At 56.3% G+C, this 16,689-nt stretch overlaps 1 protein-coding gene across 1 annotated transcript; it reads left to right on the top strand.

Annotated features, from left to right (window-relative positions):
- Nucleotides 1-2,711: 2,711 nt before the first annotated feature.
- On the top strand, nt 2,712-14,845 carry SURF4 (surfeit 4; the record flags this gene model as incomplete). Its single annotated transcript, XM_080709042.1, has 6 exons — nt 2,712-2,759; nt 10,425-10,611; nt 11,800-11,876; nt 13,273-13,316; nt 13,716-13,902; nt 14,485-14,845. The coding sequence occupies 6 exons, from the start codon at nt 2,712-2,714 to the stop codon at nt 14,749-14,751; spliced, it is 810 nt and encodes a 269-aa protein (XP_080565168.1). The 3' UTR covers nt 14,752-14,845.
- Between the last annotated feature and the right edge of the window lie 1,844 nt (nt 14,846-16,689).

Genomic DNA, 16,689 nt, shown 5'->3' with positions numbered 1-16,689 from the left:
ACGGCCGCAGAAGCCCTCCAAGGTGGAGCCCATCCTCTCTCTCTAAGGCCCTTTCAGAGGTCTTTCTCCAACCCACAGGGTGGACTGCTGGGCATTCAAGAGTGAGCCCTGCCCTGGGGCGGAGGGTGTTACTGACTCTCTCTGGACCTCTGAGAGCCCAACTTCCAGCACCCACCCCCAAACTGAGCATCCAAACAAGCCCGTCACTGTCCCAGCCATCCAGTGGCAGCACCGTGCCGAGTGCTTCTCAGCAACACCAGGAACGGGGAAGACCCTTGCCCGGGTCTACAGCATTAATACACAGGGCCGCCCTGATTGGATTAGCACTCTCGGGTCTGAGTCCAAAGCTGTGACCTCAGCCAAACCCTAAGAGAAACTCTGCAGAGGCAGGGCTGTGGGGCAGGGCGCAGGCCACGGGATCATGGGATTGCTGGGTGCCCAGACAGTTATCAGCGCATGGGGGCGGGGACGGTACTCAGAGGAGGTGATATGGGATGGAGCCCTGAATCGGGAATACTTTGAGTCCAGAAAAATCTTAGGACTCTGTAACCTGGCCCCTGGGAGTGGCTCAGGAAATCATGTCCAGAAGAGCTTCAGCCACAAGGGCCAGAGGGCAGGGCTGGTGTTGAAAGTCTCACTAAGTTGCTGAGGCTGGTCTCAAACCTACTTACTATTCTCCTGTCTCAGCCTCCCAAGTACTGGGACTATAGTTGCACATCACCATGCCAGGCTGAACCTAACACTTCATGAAGCTAATGTATTAGGTGTAGACGTGGTTAAACAAATGCCCATCTGCTTTCACGTAAGCAGTTTTCCTTTGTGTTTAATTACTGAGGTCTGGGATGCTGACCCAGGAGTGCTTTCTTTGTGTGTGGTACTATGGATTGAACTCAGGGCATTCTAGCTCTGAGCTAGGACCCAGCCCTATTTTTATTTTTTGTGGTACAGGGGACTGAACCTAGAGGAACTCTACTTTTTGAGCCACACCCAGCCGATTTTCTTTTTTGGAAACAGGGTCTCACTAGGTTGATGAGAGTCTATTTGCTGAGACTGTACTCAAACCTGCGGTGCTCCTGTCTCAGCCTCCCAAATACTGGGATTATTGGCATGTGCTATCACGCCAAGATCTTTATTTTTATTTATTTTTCGGTACTGGGGATTGAACCCAGGGGCATTCTACCTCCGAGCTCCGTCCCCAGCCTTTTTTTCTTTTCTTTTTTTTGAAACAGGGTCTCACTGAGTCGCAAGGGGCTTTACTAAGTAGTAGCTGAGGCTGTCTGGGAACTGCGATCCTCCCGTCTCAGCCTCCCAGATGCTGGGATTACAAGCGAGCACCATCGCACCCGGCTCCCAGCCTTGTTTTTTATTCTTTATTTTGAAATAGGGTCTGCGTTGCGGAGGGCCTCACTAAGTAGCTGGGGTGGCTGCGCACCTGCAATCCTCCTGTCTCAGCTTCCTTACAAGTGTGCGCGATCGCGCCCGGCTTATTTTTATTTTGAGACGGGGTCCCACTGTTGCTGAGAGGTTGTCCTGGAACCTGCGATCCTCTTGTCGCAGCCTCCCAGGCTGCCCCACCGCGTCCTGCTGACCCAGGGTGCTGACCCAGGGTGTTGCTGACTGGGGCTCCTGTCCCGGGCTCTTTCTGCTTCTAGACCCCCACTCGGGGCCCCGTGGCTAGGCCGGGAGAGCCGTCCCCAGCCTCCAGCGGTCTGGCTGCGAGCCCTTGAAGCCCGTCAGGTTGGAGGGGACGCTGAGGTCCAGGGAGGTGGAGGAGGCGGTCACCCGAGTCCTCCCGGGGGCCCGGCTGGCTCGGGGGAGCGAGCGCGACCGCGGGGCACACGTCGGCACCTGGTACTTCTCCATGGCCGCCAGCGGGCCTCGGCCTCGCCGTCCCTCCGTTGGCCGTCCGGAGCAGCGCCCCGGGCCCGCGCCGGCGCCCCACCCTCGCTGAGCGCGCTCGGCGGCGGCTCTCCGGTGCCCACCGCCCTGGCCGCGCCCTGGCCGCCGACCCTCGCGGGGCCGCTCAGGCGCCCGGGGCTCAAGGGCCGGCGCGGCGCTCCAGGCGGGCGGGCGCGGAGGGCTGCGGACCCCCGAGGACCGCGGCCGGGGCGGCCGGCGGTGGGCGGGGCCTGGCGGGAAGGACGGCGCGAGGGCGGGTCCTCGGAGTGTGCCGCACGCCGGCCCGCGACTGGCGGGGAGCCCGGCGCCGAGGGCCCTGCGGCGGCACCGGGCGGGCGTCCGAGCGTGCGAGCGCACAGCCGACCGGCGGAGCGCGCGGGGAAGGGGCGGAGCGAACGGGCGCGCGCGAGGCGGGGCCTGAGGGCGCGGGGCGGGGCCTGGGCCTGAGGGGTGGTCGGAACGTGAGGGCGCGCGGCGGGTGGGCGGGGCCAGCGCAGGAAAGCGCCCGGTGGGCGGGGCCGGAGTGTGAGGCCCTGGGTCCGCGGACTCGAGCGCAATGGGCGGGGCCGGGCGCGAGGCGCGCGGTGGGCGGGGCCGGCGCGGGGCGCGGTGGGCGGGGCCGGCGTGGGGACGCGCCGGGCGGCGGGCGGCGCCGGGAGGCGGGGCGGCGCGCGCGCGGTCCCTTTAAGGCTTGGCCTACGTGGCAGCCGCTGGAGCCGCGGCGCGGAGCGAGGCCGGCGGCCGGGCACTTCCTGTGGAGGCCGCAGCGGGCCGAGCGCGAGCGCCGAGCAGCAGCCGAACCCGCCGCCGCCATGGGCCAGAACGACCTGATGGGCACGGCCGAGGACTTCGCCGACCAGGTGCGGCCCGGCCCGGGCCCCGCGCCGCCCTCTCCCTCCCGCCGGCCTCCCCGGGCGCGGCCGGGCCTGGGTCCGGGGCCGCCCTCCGCCCGGTGTCCGGCCCGGTGCCCGGGTGTCCGGCGGCGGGGGCGCCCGGGGAGGCCGGCTCGGGCGCGGGCCCTGCTCCCGAGCGCCCGGCACTGCGGAGCCTCCTGCCGCGGGCTCCAGGCCCCCGGCGGCGCGGGAGCGGGCCGAGCGCGGGGCGGACTTCGCCACTCCTCCCCGGCCGGGGGCACCCCCGTGCCGCCCCTGGGCGCCAGGCCACGACCCCCCGAGCTGGGACTCCGCGAAGCTAGCCGGGGACTTGAAACACTGTGTTTCCGTAAGGTCGTGGTTTCGTCTTTAAAGACGCAATTTAAAAGTTGTATTCCTTCCTAAGGTAATTCATGGCCAAAGTTCCCAGCGATGAGGTAGGCCGTTTTCGCTGTCGCCTTTCGTTGACATGCTTTCTGGTGACCCAGTTTTGTTTCCCCGAGTAACAAGTCTCTAAGAAGATGGCTCCTTGAGCCCAGGAAGCGTGAGAGCTACAGGAACTCACTCTTCGGCCTGGGAAAGCCTGGGTTTTGCAAATGAATTTCATAACCAGACCCAGATAACGTGTCTGCAAGTCAGGCTGCTGCCAACTCTCGAGTGATAGACTTCGTACCAGAGAGAAGTTCAGACTCTTTACATAACCCTTTCTCGTTTCTTCCTGCGTTCTCTTTTGCTTTAAGTGAAAAGAAGCGGTCTTGGGCTGGCAAGGCCCTTTAGGGTACGCAGGACTTACTTCCACCGAGTTGCTGAGAGTAAGGCCCAGTAAGCCTGAGCAGGCCCACACTCCTGCCCTTAGGAACCAGGGTTCGTCGGGGCCCTCTGCACCCCAGGCAGAGAAGAGGGCACAATGATAGCTTCTTATGGCCGAGATCTCGCCCAGTGGGAATGTGCTTTTAGTATTCATCTTCTATATATACAGATATGCACATTTATTTGTTTTGTGTACTGGAGATTGAACCCGGGGGCATTCTACCTCTGAACTACACCCCCAGCCCTACTTTAGTTTTTCTTTGGAAATGTTCTTAAGTTGCTGAGGCTGGCTGCAAATCTGGCGTCCTCTTGTCTCAACCTCTCAAGTACCGGGATTACAGGTGTGCACCACCAAGCCCGCTCATCCTCAATATTTAAAACAAAGCCACCGATAGGGAGGTGGTGAGTCCAAGTGAGAAGGTCTCATCTGCAGGCGGCGGGACTCACGTTATTGTCGGGTAGTGCCCAGAAAGCCTGGGCTGCTGCGTTAGACCTGAGAGGTTGTCTCCCATCGTGAGAAGATGGCGCTGGACCTTTACTGATCTTAGTGTGCTACCCTCCTGGCTGTGAGGCAGCCATCACGGCTCCATCCTCCCTGACCACAGAGGGAGATTGCTGGGTTCTGTGCTTGCTCCTCCTGTTACCCCAGGGGCCGGCATCCTCCTAGCTCGGAAGGGCCACCTTTCCATCCGGCCTGTGGAGGCCAGTCCATGGACAAATGCACGGCTTGACTTCTGCTGGCAGGCGCCTCTGAGGTGCTGCTCTGGCCCTGCCATCAGGCTTCTTGTCCTTGGCAGCCAGGGACAGTGTCCTCTTGCTCCCAGGAAGCCAGGCTCTGGAGAAAGTGCTGAGATGTGCTCTTGGAGGGAGCTGGGTATTGGAGACAGGTGGGAAGGGGCCAGAAGCTCATGAACTCAGCAATCCGAAATAATGTCCATGTCCTATGGCTGCACAGAATGTAGCTTCTGAGTGCGCCAGTAATCAGGGACATTAGCCCTTAATGGGTTCTGCCTGATGGCTGTCACCAGGGTGACAGGAAAGTTGCAGAGGCCCTGCTTTCCAGTTTGGCCTTGGTGCCCCTTAAGGGTGGCACAGCTAGCTCCAGGACTCTGTTGACCCTAGGGGGCACCAGGGAGTTCCTGACATTGTCGCTGGCGCCCCATACACAGCTTTGGTAGACGCGGTCGGTGGTGTGTGTGGTAATCTGCTGTGAGTCGGGCCTGGTGACCGGGTATCTCTGTTTCCATCCCTGTGCTGTCTTGTCCCCGCAAAGAAACTTCCTGCACTGCACCGTAAAGGGCTGGGGAGCCACCGCTGCTTGCCGATTGTCACAGGAGGGTAAAATCGTGCCCCCTCTGGGGAGTAGGGTGGAGCATGGGGGCACTGGTGGTGGCTCCTTGTGAAGGTGAGATGTGGCCCTTTCTCCTACATGGGCGGGCAGTCCTGTGGGTAGGGACCTTGGCACTGTCTCCTGCACCCTGGGATATAGTAGGAATGTACAGAGCAACGCTTGGAAGGATACTTGCCGGGCTTTCTGAGGTTGTAGCTGACTTGCGAGCTGGATCTGACTCAGCCTGATGCAGGGATAGTCACTCAGCCTTGGGTTCTCTTCACCAAGGGGTTGTGAGTCCTTGGATGGGGCAGTTTCAGTGCCAGGTAAGCAAGGAAATTCAACCAGCCTTCTCAGTTCTCAGAAACAGTCCTCGGTCCCTTTTTGTCTTGAACATGAAGAGAAGGCTGGTGTTTCTTTTTTTCTTTTTTTCTTTTGATGTACTGGGGGTGGAACCCAGAGGCTTTCTATCTGCGGGCTATACTCCCAGACCTTTTTTATATTTTATATGGAAACAAGGTCTCACTAAGTTGCTGAGAGCCTCACTCAGTAGCTGAGGCCTGCTTCAAACCCATGTGATCCTCCTGTCTCAGCCTCCCAAGCACGGGGATTACAAGCGTGCGCCACCACGCCCGGCAAGGCTGGTGTTTCTGTTCTAGGTGGGGCTACAGGTAGCTGTGCTGTCCAGATCTCTGTTTCCCAAGTCCTGTCTTAGGTTTGGGTGATTACCTTCCTGAGTCTCCTCTGTCCTCTCAGATGATACCCCTTTTAGACAGATCTTGGCTCCTTTGTGTGGGTGTGGGTGTGGGTGCTGGGGATTGAACCCAGGGCCGTTCTACCTCTGAGCCACATCCCAGCCCCATTTTATTTTGAAACAGGGTCTTGCTAAGTTGCTGGGGTTGGCTTCGAACCTGGGATCCTCTTGTCTCATTCTCCAAGTGCTGAGACTACAGGCGTGTGCCCCACATCAGCACGGCTTCCTCATTTCTCAAGCTCCTCGCATGCTGCTGCCTGTGAGCCGTGCCTGCTGGATGGAGAGCTCTCACGAGAACCCGCCTGTCGTGGTGGGCTGGCTGTCCTCGCTCCTCTACAAGCCGCTGCCCCGTGTCCACTGCTGGCGTCCCGGCCTAGCCCTGACGCGGCCGTGGCTTCGGTGCCCGAGCGCTCTGGCCTGTTGCTCTGTCCGGCTCCAGTCGGGCTCTTCCCTGTCGTGTGAGCGCGTGGTGCGGATCCAGGGGCCTTAGCTGAATGGTTGTGACTGACGAGTGTGTCAGGTGGGTCTGGCCCTGTCAGTGGACTGGCTCTCCTTCCATGTACAAACAGTCGCGCTTCAGAGAGCCCTGTGCCCACCCGACTGCAGAAGCCAGGCCACACTTGCTTTGAAACAGCCGCCAGGCAGCAGACATGCTTAGCTCAGCACGTGCTGCCTGTAGATTGGCGCGAGGGGAGGTGTGGCCTGCCCCTGCCTCCGCCATCGCTCCTGCTCTTTAATCCTCTTGACCCAGACACTCCAATTAAGAGGAGCAGACTCCTCCGGGGCTGGCAATGAACGAGCACCCTGTGAGGCGCCGCGGCCCAGGCTGCTCTGCTCGCTCCGGAGGGCGCAGCCCGCGTAATCACCACGGCGGTGCACCGCTCCGGCTTGGAGGCGAGTCAGGACACCTCCACGCACTGCCCTGGCTGCCCCGCTCCCTGCCCGTCTAGACTGTTGCGCACGCTCGTCCTGCAGCTGCTCTCCCTTCTCCCCACCTGTAGACCAGGTGGAGGCCGCGGTCACCTGGGTGACGCCACCATGGGAAGGGCGTTCCTCAGCAGCGCTAAGCGGAGCCAGTGGTCTGTGCGTCGTCCTAGGTGTTGGAGAGGCAGAGAGCGGGGAGGCGTGTGCGCCCGCTGTCCCCGTGCCTCCTTACGGGACGGGCGCACTTGGAGCCTCCCTTTCTTCCTTTGCGAGTCACTGCCTTGGCAGGTCTCATCCTCCTGGGCTCAAGCAGCTCTCCTGCCTCAGCCTCTACAGTTGCCGGGACTGCAGGCTCACGCCACTGTGCCTGCCTTTTATTTATTTATGTATTTATTTACTTGTTTTTGTGTGTGTGTTTGTGTGGTACTGGGGATTGAACTCGGGTGGTCTACCTCTAAGCTATACACCTCAGCCCGATTTTATTTTATTTATTTACTTATTTATTTTGTGGTACTGAGGATGGAACCCAGGGGCATTCTATTTCCAAGCTACACCCCAGCCCGATTTTTTGTATTCTTTATTTTAAAACAGTGTCTTACTGAGTTGCAGAGGGTCTGACTAAGCAGTAGCTGAGGCTGTCCTGGAACCTGGACCTTCCTATCTCAGCCTCTCAAATGCTGTGATTACAAGCGTGTGCCACCATGCCCAGCTCCCAATTTTAATTTTTATTTGGAAACAGGGTCTTGCTAAGTTGCATAGGCTGGTCTTGAACTTGCCATCCTCCGGTGTCAGCCTTTCCTGTACTGAGATTACAAATGTGTGCCACCACACTTGGTTTATGCCTGGCTTTTAAGTAGGCAGGTTTTTTTTTTTTTTTTTTTTCATTACCTGAGATTCAACACAGGGGCACTTCTGAGCCACACCCCCAGCCTATTTTTATTATTTATTTTGGAACAGGATCTCACTAAGTTGCAGAGGGCCTCACTAAGCAGCTGAGGCTGGCCGCAAACCTGCGATCCTCCTGTCTCAGCCTCCCAAGTACTAGGATTATAAGCATGCGCCACCACGCCTGGTTAAGTCCTATAAGGAGGTGCAAGGACAGTGAACGCCACACAACCTCCCAATCTCTGCCTCTCCAAATACCTAGGACGATGTAATCACCCACATTCTGTGGACGAGATATAGAAAGAACATCATTGTAGCTCCCTGTTTAGCACTGGCTAAGTTTTTGAATCTTTCTGCCCTCTCCTGGGCTGAAGGTTGATCTAAACGTGTATGAGCCGGGCGTGGTGGCGCACGGTTGTAATCCCAGCATTTGGGAGGTTGAGACCGAAGGATCGCAGTTCGTGGACAGCCTCAGCTACTAAGTGAGGCCCTCTGTAACTTAGTGAGACCCTGATTCAAAATAAAGAATAAAAAACAGGGCATGGGAGTAACTCGGAGGCCAAATGCCCCTGGGTTCCATCCCCAGACCCGCAAAAACAACAACAACAAAAAACGTGTTTATCAGCCAAGATGGCAGCCTTAGCATGTTTCAGGCTTTGAAGCAACTTCTTTTTTTTTTTTTTTTTTTTTTGTGGTACTAGGGATTGAATGCAGGGGGCACTTTACCTCCTAGATACACGCTCAGTCCTATTTTTAATTTTGAAATAAGGTCTCGCTAGGTTGATGAGCATGTCACTACTTGTTGAAATGGTCCTTGAACCTGTGTGATCTTCCTGTCTCAACCTCCCAAGTACTGGGATTACAGGTGCATGCCACCATGCCTGACTGAAGCGACTATCTATCTATCTATCTATCTATCTATCTATTTATTTTGCAATACTGGGGATTGAACCCAGGGGCATTCTACCTCTGAGCTACACTCTCAGCCCTATTTTTTATTTTATTTTTTTGACAAGATCTCACTAAGTTGTGGAGGGCTGCGAACCTGCCATCCTCCTGTCTCAGCCTCCTACTCCTGGGATTACCAGTGAGTGCCACCATGCCCGGCTTGTGAGGCAATTTTTTTAAATGTTGAAAATGAAGAAACACTCATATATCTCATTTACTCCAGCAGTAGGCTTAGTCAGCCCTCGGCCACAGGGAGGAGCCGGGATCTGCCCTTTAGACCCTTCCCTACACGTCACTCCTGTGGCTGGCCTGGTCCTTCTGAAGACCTGCATGTTGTCACTGGACTTCTTCCTCCGGTGGCTCAGCTTTGAAGGGCAGCTAGGGCAAACGCATGGGGCACCCCTGCGTCACGCCTGCACGTGGCTGCAACGGGCGCGCTGGCTAGTCAAGCTGTCTCAAATGCAGAGCATACAGGGACAGAAGGAAGCAGAGTGCGGGTTTCCTTCTGACATTTGTCATTGATTTTACATGCTTGCTTTTTTTTTTTTTTTTTGGTGGCACTGGGGATGGAAACCAGGGGCCTTCTACCTCCGGGCTTCACGCCCAGACCTACTTTTATATTTGGAAACAGGGTCTCTTGAGCCAGCAGAGGCTGGCTTCGAACCTGCGTGATCCTCCTGTCTCAGCCTCCCAAGCGCAGGGGGATTACAAGCGTGCACCTCCACGCCCGGCTACACACTTGCTTTTCATTGCAGTTGAAACAGTTGTCTATCTTACTGGATAGGCAGTTTTCAGTTTGCTCTGGGTTTATGGTTTTTTTTTGGCGGGGGGGGGGGGGGGCGGAAGCCAGGGGCATTCTATCTCCAAGCTACACCCCCAGCCCTATTTTTCATTCTTTATTTTGAAACAGGGTTTCACTGAGTTGCAAAGGGCCTCACTAAATAGCTGAGGTTGAACTACGATCCTCCTGTCTCAGCCTTCCAAATGCTGGGATAACAAGTGTGTGCCACCACGCCTGGCTACTTGTGTTTTTAAAAAACCCCAGTGGGAGGCTGAGACAGGAAGATGTGGTTTGCGGACAGCCTCAGCTACTTAGTGAGGCCCTCTGTAACTCAGACCATTTCAAAATAAAAGAATAAACAATAGGGCAGGGGGTGTAGCTCGGAGCTAGAATGCCTCTGGCTTCCATCCCCAATACTGCAAAAACCAAACCAACCCAGTGCTTTCTGGGCCTTGGCCATAGCAGTTCCTGGGCTGCTCACGGGTTGCACATGCAGTCACCCTCTCAGCCCTGAGCTTCCTGGGGATGTGGTTGGGTGAAGGCCAGCCTCTGCCTGGAACCTTGTACAGAGCTCTCTTCCTCTCCCTACTCTGGACATTCGAGAGTAACTGTAAACATGGGTGACCACGGTCCAGTTGACTGAGTGGCCTCCGGGCCTGGGCCGCTGGCCCTCACCTCAGTAAGCGCTGGTTCTGTCTGGAGTGGCGTCAGGTCTGGCCCTGGCACACAAGATGAGCGTCGCCTGTGCCCGCCTCGGGCTGTGAGGCAGCACAGCCCCGGGGGCCCTTTGACCTGAGAGCTGAACACCCGTGGCGAAGGGAGCAGCTTCGTGCCACAGTTGTGACGCCTGGGGAGCTCCACTGCTCTGTACCCCAAGTGCCCTGCACATCCCCGAAGGCGAAAGCGCCAGGGTAGAGGAGCCCTGGACGCTGGTCCCTACGGGCCTCGCAAATGTTGGTCTCACTTTTTAATGCTCCTAGTTAAGCATGGCGGCTGTGTGTCTGGGGCAGCTCTGCCTTTGTGACAGAGAGCGCTGCCACCTGCCCGTGGCTGTGGAGGTGATGGGGACCTCGGCCCGTGGGTCTGTGCAGGCTCACCTGGGGCGGGGACTTCATCACCAGACGTGCCCAGGTCTGGGGGGAGGATGGGGCTCCGCCCGCTGGGCCCCTGCCTGCGGCAGCGCCTGCTGCCCCGCCGCCTCACCACGGTCTCTGGCCCTAGTTCCTGCGAGTCACCAAGCAGTACCTCCCTCACGTGGCGCGCCTCTGCCTGATCAGCACCTTCCTGGAGGACGGCATCCGCATGTGGTTCCAGTGGAGCGAGCAGCGCGACTACATCGACACCACCTGGAGCTGCGGCTACCTGCTGGCCTCATCCTTCGTGTTCCTCAACCTGCTCGGGCAGCTGAGTGAGTGGCACCGAAGCCTCCTTAGGATCTGTCGGGCTCCCCAGAGCCCGTGGTCGTTGCCACAGGGATGTAGTGTGTGAACTGGAGGGTCTCTGGCACAGGCGTACCGGCCGGGTGGGTTCTGCAAGCATTGGGTGGGTGCTCTGCTTGGGGCTCTGCTAAAGAAATCCACGCGGCCCCTGTTTTTAAGTACACAAGCAGGAGGCATCTAGAGTGGATAAGAGGATTTAGGTCACGTGGAGGGCAGCAGGGCCTACTACGTCTCTCTTCTGCTCTGACAGACCCTCCTTTGCACGTTACGGGGTGATAAAGGGACTCGAGCTTTCTACTGTGCAAAGCTTTTCCTAGCAGAGAAGTCAAAGACCTGTTTCTGCCAGGTGTGGTGGCACACACCTGTAATCCCAGCTGTTTGGGGGAGGCTAAGGCAGGAGGATCACAAGTTTGAGGCCAGTCTGGGTGGTTTAGCAAGACCCTGTCTCAAAATAAAAGGGGGCTAGGCATGGTGATGCATGCCTGTAATCCTAGTATTTGGGAGGCTGAAATAGGAAGATGGCAAATTCGAGACTAGCCTCAGCAACTTAGACCCTCTTTCAAAATAAAAGGTAAATGGGCATGGGGGTGTAGCTCAAAGGTAGAATGACCCTGGATTTAATCCCTAATGTCAAAAATATATGTGTATTTATGTACACATATATATTTGACATTATGTATGTATATACTATATATCTACACTACATGTATACATATACATATGCATACATATGTATATACTCTACATCTACACTATATGTGTATACTATGTATACATACTATATGTATTGTATATGTGTGTGTGTACTTTAAATACTCTGTTACTGTTCTTAGTGGTAGATCACTTTCCTAGCATGTGTAAGATTCTAGGTTTGTTCCTCAGTACAATAAAAACAGACTTGTCTCTGTGAGCTTTTCACACTGGAAAATGGCTTGTTTCTCTGGCCAGCCAGGGAGGCACATCCTAGACCCGCTCTTGGTAAGTCCAGTTAAGGCTGAGTGTGGCCTTGCCATTCAGTCTCCTGGCAGTTGCTTTGGGCTTGGGAGGTCATTCAGCCGCAGCTGGCCCAGAGGGCCAAGCGAGGGAGCAGTGTAGTGGACGGCGCCTCCTCTCCCAGGACCCGCCTGCGCCCCTGACTCTGGCTGTTCTCTCCCCAGCTGGCTGCGTCCTGGTGTTGAGCAGGAACTCCGTGCAGTATGCCTGCTTTGGGCTGTTTGGAATCATAGCACTACAGGTACATGGCGTGTGGGGGGTCTCACTTTGGAATCAGCTGTGTCTCTGTGGGGGTCTCACTTTACAATCAGCACTGTGTGTGCCTGGGGTTCTCACTTTATTTCTATTTTTTTATTTTTTTTTTGTACTGGGTATGGAACCCAGGGAGGGGCATTGTATCTCGGAGATATACCCCCAGCCCCATTTTTTAGTCTTTTTTATTTATTTATTTATTTTTACCTATTTTTTGTACTGGGGATGGAACCCAGGGGCTCGTTATCTCTGGGCTACACTCCCAGGCCTATTTTTATATTTTTTTTTATTTGGTAACAGGGTCTCATTAAGTTGCTGAGAGCCTCACTAAGTAAGTAGCTGAGGTTGGCTTCGAACTTGTGTGATCCTCCTGTCTCATCCTCCCAAGTATTGGGATTACAAGCGTGCACCACGACAACCAGCTGTCTTTTTTATTTTTTAAACAGGGTCTCACTGAGTTGCGAAAGGCCTCGCTAAGTAGCTGACGCCGAACCGCAATCCTCCTGTGTCAGCCTCCCGAATGCTGGGATTATAAGCGTGCGCCACCACGCCCGGCTGGGGTCTCACTTTAGAATCAGCGCTGTGCATACATGGGGTGCATGGGGGTTTCATGTTTCTTTGCTATGGTGGAGCTGTCAGATCCAGCATCCCTCCCCTGCAGCCCTCCATGTGTCTAGCCACTGCAACTATTTTTCTCCTCAGGGAAGTGGCTGACATTTCCTCCTGGCAGCCTCAGGAACTCCTGGGCCCAGGCACTGGGCCATCTTTCGCCACTTTGCCATTTCCTGTGATGGGCACAGGGCACAGGCTGGCAGGAGCCAGGATGCTGACTGGTGATGACTTGGGGAGCAGGAGAGCCTGGCTATGCAGGTGAAATACGTAAGGCAAGGCATGTCAGGCCAGACAGTGCCTCCGAAGCCCTCCTTCTCAGGACAGCCTCTGCACAGCTGATGGTTAAGCAGCCTAGCGCCTCGCCGTGCTCTGAGAAGTGCGAAGCCAGGCCACTGGACTTGGATCTGCCGTGGTTCCTGTGGTGCTTTTGTGTGTTTTATATCCTCTATTGGATAAGTTGCCTAGTGCATTTATTAAATTTGTAGAAATTCAGCTGAGCTTGGTGGCACAGGCCTGAGATCCTGAAGCTTGGGAGGCTGGAACAGGAAGATCACAGGCTTGAGGACAGCCTCCGCAAGTGAGACTCGCAATTTACAGCCTGTTTCAAAGCAAAAGTAAACAGCTTGGGGTGCAGCTAGAGGCAGAATGCCTCAGGGTTTAACCCTAGCACGCGCACACGTGCACACACACACACACACACACACACACACACACACACACACACAGAGAAATCCCTTTAAAAAATGCTGACTTGGGTTTCTCTGTCCCCACAGACGATTGCCTACAGCATTCTGTGGGACTTGAAGTTTCTGATGAGGTAGGTGCACGTTGGGGTGGTGAGCCTGGTGTTCTGTCTGATTTTGCCATTGGCTGGTGTGAGCCGCTCTGGGTGTGCACTGTGCTCTGAGAAGCAGAGCCTCCCCCAGCCCAGAGGTGAGAATCAGGCCCTCTTCCCCCACCCCAGGTGGCGCCGGTGTGCAAACTGAGGGCCCAAGGCCGCCTTGTGGGATGCGGGGACCAGGCTCGGCTCCTGGCACGTGCAGGAAGCCCCCCTCCTCGGTTCAGCTCCAGACATGGGCCTGCCCTGCCGAGGGGTTGAGTGGTTTGGAGAAAAGGAAATAAGGGCCTTGCTGTGCTCACGCTGAAATTTCCCTTGGTCTGGGGGCAGACTAGATGTCCTGAGCTGTAGCTTCTAGCCAGCGCTTCTCCTCTGCAGGAACCTGGCCCTGGGCGGAGGCCTGCTGCTGCTCCTGGCAGAGTCCCGTTCGGAAGGGAAGAGCATGTTTGCGGGCGTCCCCACCATGCGCGAGAGCTCCCCCAAGCAGTACATGCAGCTCGGGGGCAGGGTCCTGCTGGTCTTGATGTTCATGACCCTCCTTCACTTTGACGCCAGCTTCTTTTCTGTGAGTATTCCCACCTGCTTGCTCCAAGGGCCCTGGCTTCTCGTGCCCCTGCCCAGGTCATGTCTGAGCACAGCCGGGGACACAGGAGGCGAGCCTTTGAGCCCGTCTAAGTGAACAAACGCATCCATCTCTCATGTGCCAGGGAGCGGCCTCTGAGCCCAACTTGGCCTGATGGTGCCGGGGGGCCTGGCGCTCTCCACCTTCTCTCCTTCCTCACTGTTCACAGCAGCTGGTGCACTTTGCCCAGGTGGGTGCCCACTCTGGGAGAAGATGGCTCTAGTCTTGGTGGGCATCTTAGGTTATGGTGTAGACCCGCCAGGCCAGCACTGGAGTATCTTGGTGAATCACAGCGTGCTAATACTTGGAGCCTTTTATTCTTCCGCAAACGTTTCGCATTAAAGACATTGCTTTTTAAGTTCCCATCACTTGTATTTCCCCACTTAATTCCCAGCTCTCCCCCTTTGTGGAGCAGGAGTTGCATCAGCCTGGCCCAGGTGCTTTGACAACACTGGAAGGCTTGTTTATAAACGTAGCTCGCTTCCTGATGTTGACTCTGAGTGTCTGACCTTTGGTTCTGTGCAGATCGTGCAGAACATCGTGGGCACAGCTCTGATGATCTTAGTGGCCATTGGTTTTAAAACCAAGCTGGCGGCTCTGACTCTTGTCGTCTGGCTGTTTGCCATCAACGTGTATTTCAACGCCTTCTGGACCATCCCAGTCTATAAGCCCATGCACGACTTCCTCAAGTACGACTTCTTCCAGACCATGTCCGTGATTGGAGGCTTGCTGCTGGTGGTGGCGCTGGGCCCTGGGGGTGTCTCCATGGACGAGAAGAAGAAAGAGTGGTAACAGACAGACCCCTGCCCTGCCTGGCCAGGACCCGTGCAGCGTCGCCGACTGGTTCAGGGTGGAGCCAACAAACTGCCAGCATTTCTGTGTCCTCTTCCCTCCCTTCCCTTGGTAAAGGCACCGATGTTTTGAGAACTTTATTTGCAGACACCTGAAAATTGAGGGCAAAATCTGCTCTGGAATCGCAGTCTGGTATCTGCTGAGTGCTGGCCAGCCACATGGTCAGTCCCCACACTGAGGTTTGGAGTGAGCTGCTCAGTGGGTTGTGGCCTCAGCCTGAGCCTTTTTTAGGATGAGGGGCTTCATGCTATACTGTGAGCAGACCTGGTTATCATTTGGAGTGGTCTCCTTTTTTTTTTTTTTAAGTTTACATTCTTAGCTCAAACTTCTAAATGATTTTAGATGGTTTGGCCAAACATCAAACATACTGTTAAACTCCCTGGTCTGAAATCCCACCAGTGGCTTCATTGTTTCTGGCCAGCATTCTGATATTTACAGGATCAGCGAAGACATGCAGAGAAACCCGACCAGAGAACCACGCCGTATCGGGGACTGAGGCTGCTGGCCGTGGTGGCCGTCAACGGCATTGCTACGGACTGGGAGGGAGGAGTCCTAGGCTCTTCCGTGGCTCAAGGCCAGGCTGAGGGGGTGTAAATCCTCGGGAAGCTGTGGTTCCCCAAGCCTGGTGCTGGGGGGGTACTGCTGGGAAGTGGCACAAGGTGGCCGACCCCCCTATGCAGCCAGCCTGGGAGGAGCCAGTAGGATGGCGCAGCGACAGGCCCAGGCCCCAGCACTTGAGACCCGCAGGCTCAGTTACCTCACACTTGACCTCCTCGGAGCCAGGCCTGGAGCCCATGGGCTGCGCTCCCACCGGCAGGACCCCGCTCCAGACTGCACCTGCCCCAGGCAGCCCGAGTCACCGGCTCCTGAAGGCCCTCACTCGCTCAGTTTTGTCAACTTGCTATGCTAATGCAGCCAAGATTACTTTCTACAATGTGATGCCTTACCAATTTGATCTTGATCCTGTATTTAAAGTTTTCTAACACTGCCTTACACCGTGTTCCTCTTATTGGGGGGGTCTGATGCTGTGGTTCCCCACTCTGCATGGTAGTACCATGGGGTAGTCGCCACATCTGGGTCCCTTCAGATCCTTTTGGGGGGACAGAGCAACTGAGGTGCACAACCCACAAGGGAAGGTTGGCCGCCCATCCCATGCTGGGTGCAGGCTCCTGGGAGCCAGTCCTGGCTCGTCCCTGGGGCTGCAGGCTGAATCCACCCCCAAAAGGGAGGTGTTGCACCTTCCCAATGCCCCACTGCATGCCCCGCCCACAGGCAGGGGCTGTTAGGATACAGCAAACGCTTCCCATCACAGGCTCCCTCCCTGCCCTCCCTGAGCCTGGGCAGAGCACTAGCAGCTCAGGTCCCAGCCACAGCAGGGCCGGCTGCCTTGGTGCACGCCTCGCCACAGACAGCCCCTCGGTGACACTTGGCCATCCCAGGTCCTCTGGGGCCACGGGTGGATCGCGAGTGGGTGGACCCAGGAGGCCAGGGGCTCGGGCAGCTCTGGCCACGCAGCTGTGGCCTCCACCCCAGGGCACCCGTCTACCAGCCCCAAGTAAGCTGCCGGCATGAGAGAAGAGCAGAGCACGACTGGCCTGTTGGTTCTAGCAAAACAATTCCTGAAGACGCTTTTGCTTTATGTGGGAATAGGTATAAATCTCATTTTTATGCTGTATTTTATAACTTAGTTGTGTTTGAAAACGTTTTGATTTTGGAAACATCAAAATAAACAATTGCATTTGTGGTATGAGTGTGCTCCTATGGTGGTGGCCAGGACTCATGGGGCGCTGCGGTGAGCAGGTGGAGTCTAGGGTTTGACCACCGAGAACCGCGTCCAGGGCAGTCCCCAGCCCTGCTGCCTTCTGGGCGGCCCTGCTT

Source organism: Muscardinus avellanarius (assembly GCF_963383645.1).
Source record: "Muscardinus avellanarius genome assembly, chromosome: 13".
Classification (NCBI taxonomy): Eukaryota; Metazoa; Chordata; class Mammalia; order Rodentia; family Gliridae; genus Muscardinus; species Muscardinus avellanarius.
The sequence above is the reverse complement of the archived record's forward strand: the minus strand, read 5'-3'. Positions and strand labels throughout refer to the sequence as shown.